At 47.8% G+C, this 14,226-nt stretch overlaps 5 protein-coding genes across 5 annotated transcripts; all 5 read left to right on the top strand.

The window, feature by feature from the left end:
- Nucleotides 1-177: 177 nt before the first annotated feature.
- On the top strand, nt 178-783 carry AKAW2_80959S (mitochondrial 54S ribosomal protein mL58; the record flags this gene model as incomplete). The annotated part of the gene is made up of 1 exon (XM_041682038.1): nt 178-783. One exon carries the CDS (start codon nt 178-180, stop codon nt 781-783), a length of 606 nt encoding a protein of 201 aa, XP_041548920.1.
- Nucleotides 784-1,260: 477 nt separating this feature from the next.
- AKAW2_80960S (M20 family dipeptidase) lies at nt 1,261-3,205 on the top strand (the record flags this gene model as incomplete). Its single annotated transcript, XM_041682039.1, has 5 exons — nt 1,261-1,472; nt 1,609-1,640; nt 1,700-1,767; nt 1,834-2,951; nt 3,022-3,205. The coding sequence occupies 5 exons, from the start codon at nt 1,261-1,263 to the stop codon at nt 3,203-3,205; spliced, it is 1,614 nt and encodes a 537-aa protein (XP_041548921.1).
- A 722-nt stretch (nt 3,206-3,927) lies between these two features.
- On the top strand, nt 3,928-8,031 carry SMC6 (DNA repair protein SMC6; the record flags this gene model as incomplete). Its single annotated transcript, XM_041682040.1, has 14 exons — nt 3,928-4,008; nt 4,061-4,470; nt 4,521-5,040; nt 5,091-5,318; nt 5,375-5,934; nt 5,986-6,079; nt 6,138-6,403; nt 6,460-7,116; nt 7,166-7,268; nt 7,329-7,487; nt 7,543-7,682; nt 7,735-7,783; nt 7,834-7,931; nt 7,983-8,031. The coding sequence occupies 14 exons, from the start codon at nt 3,928-3,930 to the stop codon at nt 8,029-8,031; spliced, it is 3,414 nt and encodes a 1,137-aa protein (XP_041548922.1).
- Nucleotides 8,032-9,364: 1,333 nt separating this feature from the next.
- Nucleotides 9,365-11,051, top strand: dhh1 (DExD/H-box ATP-dependent RNA helicase DHH1; the record flags this gene model as incomplete). Its single annotated transcript, XM_041682041.1, has 4 exons — nt 9,365-9,408; nt 9,470-9,542; nt 9,601-10,197; nt 10,248-11,051. The coding sequence occupies 4 exons, from the start codon at nt 9,365-9,367 to the stop codon at nt 11,049-11,051; spliced, it is 1,518 nt and encodes a 505-aa protein (XP_041548923.1).
- Nucleotides 11,052-12,744: 1,693 nt separating this feature from the next.
- Nucleotides 12,745-14,166, top strand: AKAW2_80963S (putative mitochondrial tricarboxylate transporter (Ctp); the record flags this gene model as incomplete). The annotated part of the gene is made up of 9 exons (XM_041682042.1): nt 12,745-12,777; nt 12,841-12,895; nt 12,948-12,968; nt 13,026-13,157; nt 13,232-13,379; nt 13,485-13,742; nt 13,805-13,840; nt 13,904-14,053; nt 14,109-14,166. The coding sequence occupies 9 exons, from the start codon at nt 12,745-12,747 to the stop codon at nt 14,164-14,166; spliced, it is 891 nt and encodes a 296-aa protein (XP_041548924.1).
- Between the last annotated feature and the right edge of the window lie 60 nt (nt 14,167-14,226).

The following is a 14,226-nucleotide window of genomic DNA, read 5'->3' on the forward strand; positions in this document are numbered from 1 at the left end:
CGTATGTGTTCCACTTTAGCACTCCTTATGTGCTGTATATTTATGTTAAATCAATGATTCACTAATTACTCACTTCTGCTTCCTTGCACTAGGTACCATCTGACGGCCACCTCTTCCTCCAGCTGTAGCTGCTTACTTGCTATCATCTCAGAGCCGAAAAGACTGAGATTGGTCGCGATGGCGAATTGCCTTGCAGCTCCTAGGCGGCCTCTTCTGGCACTGCCATTCCTTCTGCCCTCTCCTTACGAGTGCGTCACCCTAGGTTTGCGACGCAATCAGTCTTCATACAGGCGCACAAAGCAGCGTCTACGTGTCAAGCCAGATGCCTCATTTGGCTCTTCTGTGAGCCATTCTCAAGAGGATCATATCATCTACAACCCACCGTCAAGTGCGCCGTCAGTTTACCACACGCCCACTAAATTCCTGCCCTCTGATGATATCCGGAGAAATTTGCGCAACGCGTCTGTCAAGGGTAGCAACGCCGAATCCCTTCCCCTCGCAGCCAAAGTGACCACCGAGAAAAAATACCATCTAAACCCGTCAGATATAAGAGAGATTCGCAGGCTCAGGGCCACTGATCCGATGACATGGAGTCGGTTGAAGTTGGCCAAGCGCTTCGACTGTTCCCCAATGTTTATTGCAATGGTCTGTGAGGCTAGTCCAGAGAAGAAGGACATTCAAAAGCGAATCCTGGAAGCTGTGCAATCAAGATGGGGATCGAAACGTCGGATGGCCAGAGAAGACCGACAGCTGCGGAAGGAGACATGGGGAAGGGATCAGTAAAGCCACAATCAGCTATTATTTCCCCCCACTTGTCTTTACCTCAATCATATTTTCTGTCACGCACCGCCTTACTTTCGATTGGGTGTACCAAAGAGACTTGTTCGCTTGCGGACATGCATCGAGGAAGCTCAACATTTGTATAAAATCATGTATTCTAGCGTTGTCACTCTTGGGAAATGAAATGTATTTTAGAAGATTGGCTGTGTTATTGGCTTTGTTTTTTTTTTTTTTTTTTTTTTTTTTTTTTTTTTTTTTTACCTTTCAGTAGCGCCCACATTCTCCTGGTTCTTATCGAGGTTAGATGCTCATTAATGGCTATGGGCGCTTATTTGCGCTCCGGAACGGGGAACCTTCCTAGTACCCAGCCGAGGTGGGCAGGGCGGACAACCAACCGAATGATAGCGAGGATACTGTTAGGTAAACCTGTGTCAACCTAACAAGCAAATCAGGTTACTTCCATTATCTTCCACAGCACAAATGCCCCTCCCCCTCCGTCGCATTGCAACATCGCTTAGCTGGAGGGAGTGCAGATTATATCTGTCATCATCACCTGCGCACTTCAAGGATATCCGGGCGCCACGAATATCTTCCGTTCAGCATCAAATACGCTATCTATCTTTACGCCGCTCATTTTACGGAAATATCAGTGATCCGAAAATGGCACCGCAACTTGAACCTTTCTTCAAGCAGTAAGCCACAGCTTCATTTCACTCGTCCTCTATTTTGTCATTGCTGATTTTGCTTCTACTTTGGCCGTTTCCTTCCTTGGCATATGCTTCTACTATGGTCCGCTGGCTGACATGATTTGGGTGACCATCTGCACAGGGTCGACGATTTGTCGGGCTCTTTCATTGACCGTACGTCACGCTCTCCCAAACTCCTGCTGTTGAGGATACATCCTCAAATAACTCAAAAGGTCTACGAAAGGCTGTCGCTATCCCATCTATTTCCGCACAGGATGAGAATAGAAAGGATGTCTTCAAGGTGTGTACTGCAACCCGACTCAGCCCTCATCACTACTAAACTAATCCCTCATTTTTCCCCCATCAGATGGCCCAGTTTCTTGCTTCCGAGCTTGAGAACTTGGGTGCCGAAGTGGAACAAAGACCGTTAGGTAAACAACCTGGAAAAGAGCACCTAGATCTTCCCCCGGTTGTGCTTGCTCGTTATGGTAATGACAAGAGCAAGCGAACCATCCTGGTCTATGGACACTATGACGTGCAGCCGGCTTTGAAAGAAGATGGCTGGGCGACAGAGCCTTTCGAGTTGACCGTCGATGATCAGGGAAGAATGTACGGGCGCGGAAGCACGGACGATAAAGGTCCCGTCCTCGGCTGGCTGAATGTTATCGAAGCTCATAAAAGGGCTGGTGTTGAGTTCCCGGTCAATCTGCTCTGTTGCTTTGAGGGGATGGAGGAGTATGGCTCAGAAGGTTTGGAAGAGTTCATTCAAACCGAGGGCAAGGAATTTTTCAAAGATGCAGATGCCGTTTGCATCTCGGACAACTATTGGCTTGGGACCGAAAAGCCTTGCTTGACCTACGGGCTCCGAGGCTGCAACTACTACTCCGTGAGCATTTCGGGCCCTGGTCAGGACTTGCATAGCGGGGTCTTTGGTGGCACAGCCCACGAGCCGATGACTGATCTGGTTCATGTGCTTTCTAAACTTGTCGATTCGCAGGGAAATATCCTGATCCCTGGAATCATGGATCTTGTTGAGCCCCTTACGGAGGAAGAAAAATCCCTATACCCTGGCATCAACTACACTATGGATAATCTTCACGAGTCACTGGGCAGCGAGACAAGCATTCATTCCACCAAAGAGAGAACTCTCATGGCAAGATGGAGGTACCCGTCTCTTTCTCTCCATGGCATTGAGGGCGCATACTCTGCTCCTGGCGCGAAGACAGTAATCCCAGCTAAGGTCATCGGCAAGTTCTCAATCCGAACTGTGCCGAATATGGAAAGTGAGGACGTGAACAAACTCGTCTTCGACTATGTCAAGGCAGAGTTCGCCAAATTGAATAGCAAGAACACATTGAACGTGTGGCTCCAGCATGATGGAAAGTGGTGGGTTGCCAGTCCGAAGCATTGGAACTTCTCAGCTGCAAGCAAAGCTGTGAAACAGGTTTTCGGTGTTGAGCCGGATATGACCCGTGAGGGTGGCAGGTATGTCTTCTGATTCATACTCGCCATCTGTTACACTGCTTCAGATACTTTGAGACTGATATCCATATAGTATCCCTGTCACACTAAGCTTCGAGCAAGCTACAGGCAAGAATGTCCTCCTCCTACCTATGGGAAGCTCGACTGATGCTGCTCATTCGATCAACGAGAAGCTCGATAAGAGGAATTATATTGAAGGAATCAAGTTGCTGGGAGCGTATTTGCATTACGTTGCGGAGGAGCCTATGGACATCTGACCGTATGAGACTTCGGAGACCTTCGCAGTCACTTAAGTCTACGTCACTCCTCTCACTCACAGTGTGAGAATATCCGGTGGATGACTTGTCCTCTTCCAGTGGGATCTCGAAGGTACCTGGGGCCTCATGACATACATTGAAGCTTGCAGCTCTCTGCATAGTACCAAGGGATGCTTCGTCCCAGTATAAGTCATATCATTTGGATGAGGGACCCTGTAGCATCGCAAAATTCCAAGATATTCGCATAATCACTAGAGGCAATGATCACCAGTTGTTCTTTTGCATCAAAGCAATGGCAAGGTATACAGCGTAGGTAGGCAAGATGGTAATTTATGCCCCAAAAGGGCTGCATCAAATACCTTCTTGGAAGTTAGCAAGCAGCGAGCTCCGTAAGACAACATCAACCGCAAAGTGTGGATATTTGCGGTGTTCCTTTCAGTCTTCTCCCGAAGGAGCCTTAATTGGATTCCTTTCATGTCACGTGTAATGACGACGCGCGACGACGCGACTTATCAATATCCGATAAGCCTCCAAACACGAAACAAAGATGGGTACAGTTCTTTCGGCTGCAGCGGCCAAGCCACCAAGTAGTGAATGAAAGGAGCAATCTGGTTCTTTGTCGACCGTTTCATTTAATCTTGAACATTCTCTCGTCTCCCCTTTCTATTCAAATCATATGCTATGGCCAGTTGTAATCCCGATATTTCAGCCGCCTTTCCTCGATGCCGTCAATGAAACGCTCTCAAACGTCCCTAGAGCCTTCGGACTCGGGCGATGAAAATACTAGCGGCTACTCGACTTCGGTATGTGGCAGTCTTAACGTATTTAGTAAGGCCGCTAACCTGGACGAACTAGCCAAAACGCCTCCGTAGGACTAACAGTCCTCTTTCAGAAGGGAGCGCTGTGGACAGAAATGATGGTGATGAAGAATCAAGAGTCCGATCCCTTACGCAGGCTCTTGATGATGACGATGAGGATGAACTTGAGTTACGGGCTACCCAGGTCATCCAAGAAAAATATTCGTTCGCTACTGATGAACCAAATATACCTGCCGAGCATGGCATATTGGAGCGTGTTGAGTGTTACAATTTCATGTGCCATGACCATTTTTATGTTGATCTAGGCCCTCTAATCAACTTTATCGTGGGCAAAAATGGTAGCGGCAAGAGTGCAGTCCTCACGGCCATTACTCTTTGCTTAGGTGGTAAGGCATCTACTACCAATCGAGGCCAGAGTCTAAAAAGCTTCATCAAGGAAGGCAAAGAGTAAGCGATACCCGAACCCTCTTGTGAATAGTTCTAATGTTGAAATGAAGGCATGCAACCATTGTTGTGCGAATTAAGAACCAAGGAGATGGCGCTTATATGCCAGATGATTATGGCAAGTTTATCACTATAGAACGCCACTTCTCCAGAAATGGCACAAGTGGGTTCAAGATAAGATCAGAAAATGGCCGTATCATGTCCACCAAGAAGTCAGAGCTCGATGCCATCATTGACTATTTCACCCTGCAATTCGACAACCCAATGAATGTTCTCTCCCAGGATATGGCCCGCCAATTCATTGGCTCATCAAGTCCTAGTGAGAAATACAAGTTTTTTGTGAAGGGCGTCCAACTCGAGCAGCTCGATCAAGATTATCGATTAATTGAGGAATCCGGTGACCAAATCGAGGAGAAACTGAGGGGCCGGGAACAGGATATAGCGATATTGCAAAGTAGGAAGGAAACTGCGAAACGAAAGCTTGATATTTCCAACCAACATGACTCCCTGCGGAACCGGATCAGGAATGTTCGAAATCAAATGGCCTGGGCTCAGGTGGAGGAACAAGAAAGGGTATCCTTATACCTTCCCAAATCATCCATTACGTATCTGACAGCCAACAGATAAGGGACTCTTTAGACGAAGAACTTCTTGCGGCAGACAACCAGATCGCAGCTGACGAAGCTGATTTGACCAATTTTGATGGTACTATTAACGCGGCTACAGCTGAGCTTGAGGCCGCCGCGGGATCTGTTCGCCAAGCTAATGCGAAGCGAGGCCAGGTTCAAGATGAGAAAGACGAAATCCAAGCGAGATGGGATGCGCAAATGACTGAGCGTCATGGACTGCAGGTATGATCCGTAAACACCTTGCATTCACATGAAGCGCTTTCTAACGTTATCTCTAGGCCGAACAACGCCGGATCAGAGAATATCTCAAGGCAGCAGAAGAAAGAATAGCTACTACTCAACGGAGCATTGACGAAGAGAACCGGCGTTTAGCTGAGATTAGCGGCGGTAGCTTTACTCGAAAGCAGGAGGAACTTGAGCGAGCAAAAGAAGAAGCCTCCCAAGCCCGTGCTCAGTATGAGGAACATAGTAGCGACCGTGACCGTCTATTCCATGACATAAACGAGGCTGAAGAAAAAGTTCGGGAGGCCGAAGGGCCAGTCGATAAAATCAGGGCCGATGTTAAGGAGGCTGAATCGCTTTTGTCAACCCTGAAAAGGGAAGGGGGTCCACAGAATTCTGGGTTTCACGAGAGAATGCCATTCCTTTTGAGAGCCATTGAACAAGAACGTTCCTTTACTAATCGTCCTGTCGGGCCTCTTGGTCATTACGTGCGCCTGCTCAAGCCAGAGTGGTCTTCGATCCTTGAGAACGCATTCGGCACCACGCTGAACAGCTTTGTGGTAACTTCACCCAGGGACTCGAAGATTCTCTTCCAGATCATGAGGAAAGTTAACTGGTGAGTTTTCTATCTTCGTCACAAACTTGATATCTCTGACACTGCCGAAAGTGAGTGCCCCGTTCTGATAGGGAGTGATAAACACATCAATACTTCAGGCAATGAACCCGATTCTCAGTACGATACAGCCTTGCGGGTTCTTGAGGTGAGGACCTTCTGTAAGCGCCATCATGGGGAGTCTGGTCGGACTAATTCGCTTTTAGTTTGATAATGAGTGGGTTCGTGGACAGTTGATCATCAACCATCATATAGAAAAGATGCTGCTTATTGAGAACTTAGAAGAAGCATCTTCTGTTCTCTTTGATGGGCAACAGCCTAGAAACGTTAAACGTTGTTATTGCATTGATCAAACAAACAGACGCAGGGGTATTCATCTTTCTTTTAGCAGGACTGGTGAACCAAGCCAAGCACCAGTCCCAGCCTACAAGGGTTCTCCGCGAATGAGGTCTGATCGGGAATCTCAAATCAAGTGAATAACATCTATCGTTCTACAAGGCCCCCTGCTAGTGCTAACAACTTCTTTAGGGTACAGCAGAGTGTCGTGGCAGATCTAAAGCAGGACCTTAGCCGTCACGAACAAGAGCTTCGGTCTGCTCGGTCTCGGCTGGAAAGCTGCAAGCAAGCCCGTCAAAAACACGACCGAAGGTCAAACGAACTAAGAATTGCAGCACAGAGAATGGAAGACCGTGTCGAAGAGTTGAAGGATGCGCTTGACAGGGAGGCTCCCGAGGATGGGCGCCTCGACGGGCTTCGGACCACACTGCAAGAGGCAGAAGAGGAAAGGCACCTTAATGAAGGATCTTTGAATGACGCCACCGATGCTATGGAGGCCTTGATGAAAGAACTGAAAGCAATCAAGCAAGAGCTCGCGGCCAAAGACGCTGAAATTGCCATCGTACAGGAAGAGCTCAAAGTTGCTCAGGATGCGGAACGCAAGGCTGATGAAGAGCGCCGAAAGAGGATAAATGATAAGAACGCAGCAGCAGAAAGAATCGAGGATCGCAAGCGGGACAGAGATAGAGTCAAGAACAAGCGAGATGAGATCGCGGTACGTATCGTTGACTTCAGCGAAAAGGCAAATATAATCTGTGACCGAGTTGCCATCGAGGAAGGTGAAACAGCGGCTAGTCTGGACAGAAAACTCGAACGACTTCACAACGACATCAAGCGCTACGAGCAACAGTCAGTATAATCATATGTCTACAAGTATGAAGCGCTAATCATTGCGTAGGTTGGGAGCATCTCGCGACGAGTTACTTGCTGAGGTCACAAAGGCTAGCGAAGCCTATGATCGAGCTTTGAAGCAAGTAGAGGAGTTTAGGTTGTTGGCCGAAGTACGTACAGACCTCTCCCCTTCTCCCCATGAAACATCCAGTTGCTGACATAAAGGCAAGGTTCTTAAGGCGACACTGAATGTCCGCAAAAACCGCTGGCTAATTTTCAGATCACACATTTCATCTCGTGCCAAGGCACAATTCACTTACCTTCTGAGTGAAAGAAGCTTCAGAGGTCGGCTTCTGACCGATCATGAGGGCAAGCTTCTGGACTTACAAGTATGTTTGCTCTTGGCCGCAATTTTTGCTAGAGTACTCTGACAGCGCTTCATAGGTGGAACCGGACATCACAAAAGACAGCGCTGGTCGTGGTGCGAAGACACTTTCTGGCGGCGAGAAGTCATTTTCTCAAGTATGTCTGTTATTGGCATTGTGGGAGGCTATGGGGTCTCCAATTCGTTGCTTAGATGAATTGTAAGTTATCCAGAACCTTCAACAAGCCCTGTAGCTGACACGAATTTTCTAGCGATGTGTATATGGATCACATTAACAGGAAGATGGCTATCGATATGCTTGTATGTCGGACTTATCACGCTCAATCTGTACGTGCTAACGGGCCTATAAGATGCTAGCTGCCAGACGGTCGATAGGACGGCAATTCATTCTTATTACCCCCGGGTCAAGATCAGAAATTACTTTGGCGCCTGACGTCTGTGTAAAGGAGTACGTCTGTGAACGAGATTGCTTGAGCTGCAGCTAACATGTTCCCTATAGGTTGGCGGAGCCCGAGAGGGGTCAAACAAGACTAACGTTTTCACGGTAATTTTCAGTGGCTGTTGCATCACTGGACTTCATTTCCTACTCTATTTTCACCCAGACTATCCATTCTCTGTCCCCTTTTTGGGGGGGGCGTACGGGGCGCTTTGGTCCGTTTCCTTCAACCTCACTGCATATCCTCTTTATGCATCAACGGCTTTCATCTACATTCTATAGTCCTTTCATGCAGTATCCAGTTCCCCTCGTTCTTCTTGTGGGCCATAGGATAAGACCGGGAAAATTATGGCCTGGGCACGGTATACTGCCGCATCTGCTATACTTGAGACACTATATGGAGGGATAAGATCGTCTTCCGCAGTGGGAGAAAATCAAAATCCGTGTCTCACTAGCAGAATCTTTGAAAAGCCGGGGTTTGGGCAATATGTCAAGCCTGGAGCCTTCCTGGAGCCTTGGCAAAGATGTAAATGAAATATCTAAGCAGTTGCTAGCCTAGATAAGAACTCAAGATTTCAATGTATTGAACCTGGCGTTGTAAGAGCAGCCCAATGTTTGTAGAGTCGGTCTTTGCGGTGTGGAGTAACTAGTGGTTACCGCCTACGTATGTGCCTAGGTACCTTAAGTAAGACTGCCACATGACCCGTGCTGCGGAAGCTGGTGTTCCGTATTTATGTGTATGATGCGTATTATTCACCACTCCCACCACCACATTGAAGTTTTCCATCCTCTTTCCACTTCACTCTCTACGATAAGCCATTCGCCTTTCACTCAGTGCGAGTCAAATCCGTCAAACAAAATTCCTCAAAACCAATCCAACACCTAATCTTAGGATCGGCTACCCATACGTCCGAATTGTTCGAATCGCAGCCCACATCCGTGGCACCCACCCAGTTCTGTCTTCCCGAGTTTCGTTCCTGACGTCCAACCAAACGGCCCGCACACAGGCACGCCGCACTTCACATCAAGTCGCTGTCAAGTTTCCAGTTGGCGATTCAATCATCAGAGGCCCCTCAAATACACCCTTGTCTCTTTTACCCCTAGCATAGCTCTTTTCGTCCTCGTTCGGCTCCGAGCGGCCTCATTATATTGGGAACGGAAGCACAATCTTTGCATCCGGCCAACTCATTCACCTCACCACCTTGTGTTGTCCACCCGACTTCCCGTCCTCTCGAAGATAGGATTCCCGAACATTAAGTACTTTTATTCATATCATTTCCCTCGTGAGATCACACAGGCTAATGTATTTCAGGCTTGGATCGAGCTAGTAATCATCACTGTCTGTCGCATCGTATTTGAGTGTTCCGCAACATATCGTTTGGAGGAAGAACAAGCAACCTACCCCACCTGAATTCCAATATTACCTCTTTCTACACCTGATCACCATGACCGACGCCTTAGCCTCTCAGCTGAATAACACTACTTTAGGGTACATTCACTGTCGCACGCTGGTTTATCCATATGATGAGGCTAACTTGAACACTTCGAAGGGATGCGAGCTCAGACGCGAAGTGGAAGGAGCAATTGAATGTCCCTGCCAAAGATGCAAGACCACAAACCGAGGTTAGTCTGGATCATGAACAATGGGTATGGATGTTGATTGCAATCTAATGCGGCTTAGGATGTGACTGCTACGAAAGGCTTGGAGTTCGAAGACTTCTACATCAAACGCGAACTGATGATGGGTATATTCGAAGCTGGTTTCGAAAAGCCTTCTCCAATCCAGGAAGAGACGATACCAGTCGCTCTTACAGGCAGGGATATCTTGGCGCGAGCCAAGAATGGCACCGGAAAAACAGCAGCTTTCGTTATTCCTACCTTGGAGCGCATCAATCCTAAAAGCACCAAGACACAAGCCCTTATCCTTGTTCCTACAAGAGAGCTGGCGCTCCAAACGTCACATGTCTGCAAAACTTTGGGAAAGCACCTCGGTATCAATGTTATGGTCACCACAGGAGGTACCGGCTTGATGGATGACATTATTCGGCTGAACGACGCAGTTCATATCCTCGTTGGGACACCAGGGAGAGTCCTGGACCTGGCCAGCAAAGGGGTTGCTGACCTCTCCGAGTGTCCTACATTTGTTATGGACGAGGCTGATAAGTTGCTGTCACCTGAATTTACTCCCGTCATCGAGCAACTACTATCATTCCATCCTAAAGACCGCCAAGTAATGCTTTTCAGCGCCACCTTCCCGCTTATTGTGAAGTCATTTAAGGTATGCTCCGTGCATGGAGACATCAACCACATGGATGCTTATATTCTTAGGACAAACACATGCGCAATCCGTACGAAATCAATCTCATGGACGAGCTCACTCTCCGTGGAATCACGCAGTATTATGCCTTTGTTGAGGAAAAGCAGAAGGTTCACTGCTTGAACACACTTTTCTCCAAATTACAAATCAATCAATCCATTATCTTCTGCAATTCTACCAACCGTGTCGAGTTGCTCGCTAAGAAGATAACGGAACTGGGTTATTCTTGCTTCTACTCCCATGCCAGAATGCTTCAGCAGCATCGCAATCGGGTGTTCCACGACTTCAGGAATGGTGTTTGCCGGAACCTTGTTTGCTCGGATTTGCTAACTCGAGGTATTGACATTCAAGCCGTCAATGTTGTCATAAATTTTGATTTTCCGAAGAACGCCGAGACTTATCTGCACCGAATTGGTCGATCTGGCCGCTTTGGGCATCTTGGTCTTGCTATCAACCTTATCAATTGGGAAGACCGGTTCAATCTATATAAGATTGAGCAGGAACTTGGAACTGAGATCCAGCCAATTCCACAAAACATCGACAAGAAGCTTTATGTCTATGATTCACCGGACACAATCCCACGCCCTATTGCCAATCCATCCCAGCCCCAGATTACTGCCCAAGCTGCGAATGCAAACATTGGTGAGCGTCGTCACAACCACCATATGAATGGTGGGCAGTACCAATATGGTAGGGGCCGGGGCTCTTATCGCGGAGGTCGTGGACAAGGCCAGCGTCGCAACATGCAGAACGAAACCAAGTTTGGCACTCAAGGACAGTCGAGCGGCAAGTCCCACCCAACGCAAGTGTCATAGACATAGGATCATGTGCTTCTCTGTCTCTTATCTTTCCACTTTTTACTCATATCTTGCATGTTTCCTTGCCTTTCTATCATATTTCAAGTTCATTGTTCTGTTAGCTTTTTTTTCTTTTCTCTTCAACCTCTCCCGGGTCGTTTCTTCGTTCGGAGAGGCCAGGTTGCAAGTGACTACGGTAGCTTGTTCAAGCACTACAGATTCATTCTTTCTGTCATCGTTGCTGCATTCACTTGCCCGATATCATATCAACTATGATCTATGATAACGTTTGAAGAACTGTATTATAACGCATGCTCTCCCTTCTCTCTCCGTTCCGTGTACCTTTTCGGCCGCCTCACTCCCCACTTCCTACCATCTTATTCTATACCTACCCCACCCTCTTCTTCAATTCGCCGCGCCAAAGCACTATGTACCTGCATTAGACGGTATGCACTTGGTACGGTGAGCACCATTATTTGCCTTCTGGCTTCCTTCCATGTACATAATTCCTTCTGCTCCACACCAGATGTTTCGATTTACGGTTTCGGGGCGTTTCCGGGCTTGAATTTCGACCTCCTTCTCTTGGCGTTTGAAGGTCTCTTTTAACTAACAGGTGGGTATTTACTGATCAATTTCCATAGCCGCACGGCTATCCCGTCATTGCATATGCGTTATACGACTTCGAATCTTTAGGGTGAATGATGCGCCGAGTTGAAATACTCCCGACATGCCTCTGCACCTTGGCTCAGTCATGACTACAACTATCTGCATGATATGTGGTCTGCGATTTGCATTCGGCGCACTGCGTTAATGGAGTTTGTTGTTATTTTGTGGCTTCATACAGGGGCCATTGTCGGACCGAGTGATATGGCCCTTTTCTCACGCGTCGCATCTTCTCGACCAGTCACCTAGCAGTTCTTCCACTATCATAAACATCGCAGTTGGCATTTTTCATCACCTGCTGATGGGCGTCTTTGTGAAGTACGGCAGAGGCTCGACGTTCGTTCGGTCTGAAGGCACATGGATTGCTTTGTGTTCGCCGACTAGGGACTCAATCTGGCATTTCATATTGTCTCTGGCATCGGTGGCGCGAATGTGATTAACAGCTGGGAGAGGGGATGGGGGAGGCAGGAGAGTTTGTGCGTTGATGTTGTGCACCAAGGTGAAACGGGTGGGGATATCACGGATTGGAGTGACAAACCTAAAGGGAAAGAGACGGGAAAAAGGGAAACCCCCCCTTCAAAAAAAGAAAAGAAGTGGAAAAGAAAAGGGCAGAAGCAAAGCACAAAATAAAAGAGAGAGAGAAAGAAAAAGAAAAAAAAAATTAAAAACAAATGGGAAAACCCCCAGGGAGTGATTGATGCCGCCGCGTTCTCTCGGTTTTCAGAGCTTACAAACTATGTAGTGCCTAGCGGAATGGAATCTTTAATCCCTGGGAATCGACCAGAATCATCTCGATAAATGTGAACATACACCCCAAGTTACAATATGGGAAAGAGTGGTGAACGGTACTACGGAGCCCAGTTTAAGCTTAACTATAATATTTCACCAATTACCTAAGGTCTACCCCACGTAACTGGGTGGGTTGCGGGAGTTGCTCTCGCCGAGCCCCGTATCCCTAGTATGACTCCTAGTGCTGAGCGACCTCCGGCGAATACACAGCAGTCGGCTAACTTACTTCCACACGGGTCTTGCAGCAGATACCCTGGCAATGGCAACCTCTGAGAACGATAAGAGGCCTAAGGTTTGCTGCAATTCTCTTGGTACCCCAACCGTTCACCAACGTGTCTCCCTAACCATGTATTAGCCCAGCAGCCTGCGGTCCATCATCGCAGGCTCTACTGCCGGTGCAATCGAGATTGGTAACCATCCTTTTATTAGAAATCAAGATGCTGCTTGCTAATTCGATGGCAGCAATTACCTATCCGGCCGAATGTAAGACCTTTTCAGACCTAGACCTTTCAATTATCGGTTAACACCTGGCGCGCTCAGTTGCGAAAACCCGATCTCAACTCAATCGCAGATTACCGGACGCAAAGAAACTCCCATGGCCGCCATTTGGAGCACAATGGTACGCTGGGTGCACAACTTTGATTATAGGGAATTCACTCAAGGCAGGAATTCGTGAGTCCATCCCGTTCCATCGAAACGATCTTGTAGCGGTATAGCCACTTATGCTGAGATCTATTTTCAAAAAGGGTTCGTCGCCTTCGATTGGTTGAAGTCACTTTTGCAGGATGAAAACGGCAAGATTTCTGGACCAAGAACAGTCATCGCAGGTTTCGGCGCAGGATTTACAGAGTCATTGCTAGCCGTTACTCCATTTGAGAGCATCAAAACACAATTGTCCGTTAAGTTCTGACCCTCATCGTACCATCGTACTGGGCCATAGCTTCTGCTGCGGATTGTACGAATAGAACTAACTGTGTCTGATGTCAATGAATACTGCAGGATCGATGATCGCAAATCACAAAATCCTCGCATGCGTGGATTCTTACATGGCAGTAAAGTGATCTTTCAGGAGCGGGGAGTTCGCGGTTTCTTTCAAGGCTTCGTCCCTACGACTGCACGACAGGCTGCCAACTCAGCTGTTAGGTTTTCGAGCTACACAATGCTGAAGCAAATGGCCCAGGGTTATGTCGCTCCAGGTGAGAAGTTGGGAACCGCGAGCACTTTCGCTCTGGGAGGCATTGCAGGCCTCATCACTGTGTACGCCTACCTACCCCTCGGGTATTGCTTACGATCATTATACTAACACTCTTGTGTGATAGCTATGTTACGCAACCTCTTGATACTGTCAAGACAAGGTATGTATCTGGCAGGCCGGGGGTGCATCACTTTAATGTAGCCGCACTCTGACACAACAGCAGGATGCAATCGCTGGAAGCCAGCAAGAACTACAAGAACAGTTTTGTCTGCGCTGCGCGTATTTTCAAGGACGAAGGCATCTTCACCTTCTGGTCTGGTGCTGTCCCACGGCTAGCGAGATTGATTATGAGCGGAGGCATAGTGTTTACGATGTTCGTGCTAAAACAACCCTTTCGCTGAGTGTGCGTGCGACTAACCCTCTTACAGGTACGAGAAAACCATGGATGCTTTGGATGGTCTCGATCCAGAAAGGCGATACATTTGATGGGGAGCACTTTGGCCAGTAGGTGCGACACATGGTGAGAAACACCATTACTATTCGGAA

The sequence above is a fragment of the Aspergillus luchuensis genome, chromosome 8, assembly GCF_016861625.1.
Source record: "Aspergillus luchuensis IFO 4308 DNA, chromosome 8, nearly complete sequence".
Classification (NCBI taxonomy): Eukaryota; Fungi; Ascomycota; class Eurotiomycetes; order Eurotiales; family Aspergillaceae; genus Aspergillus; species Aspergillus luchuensis.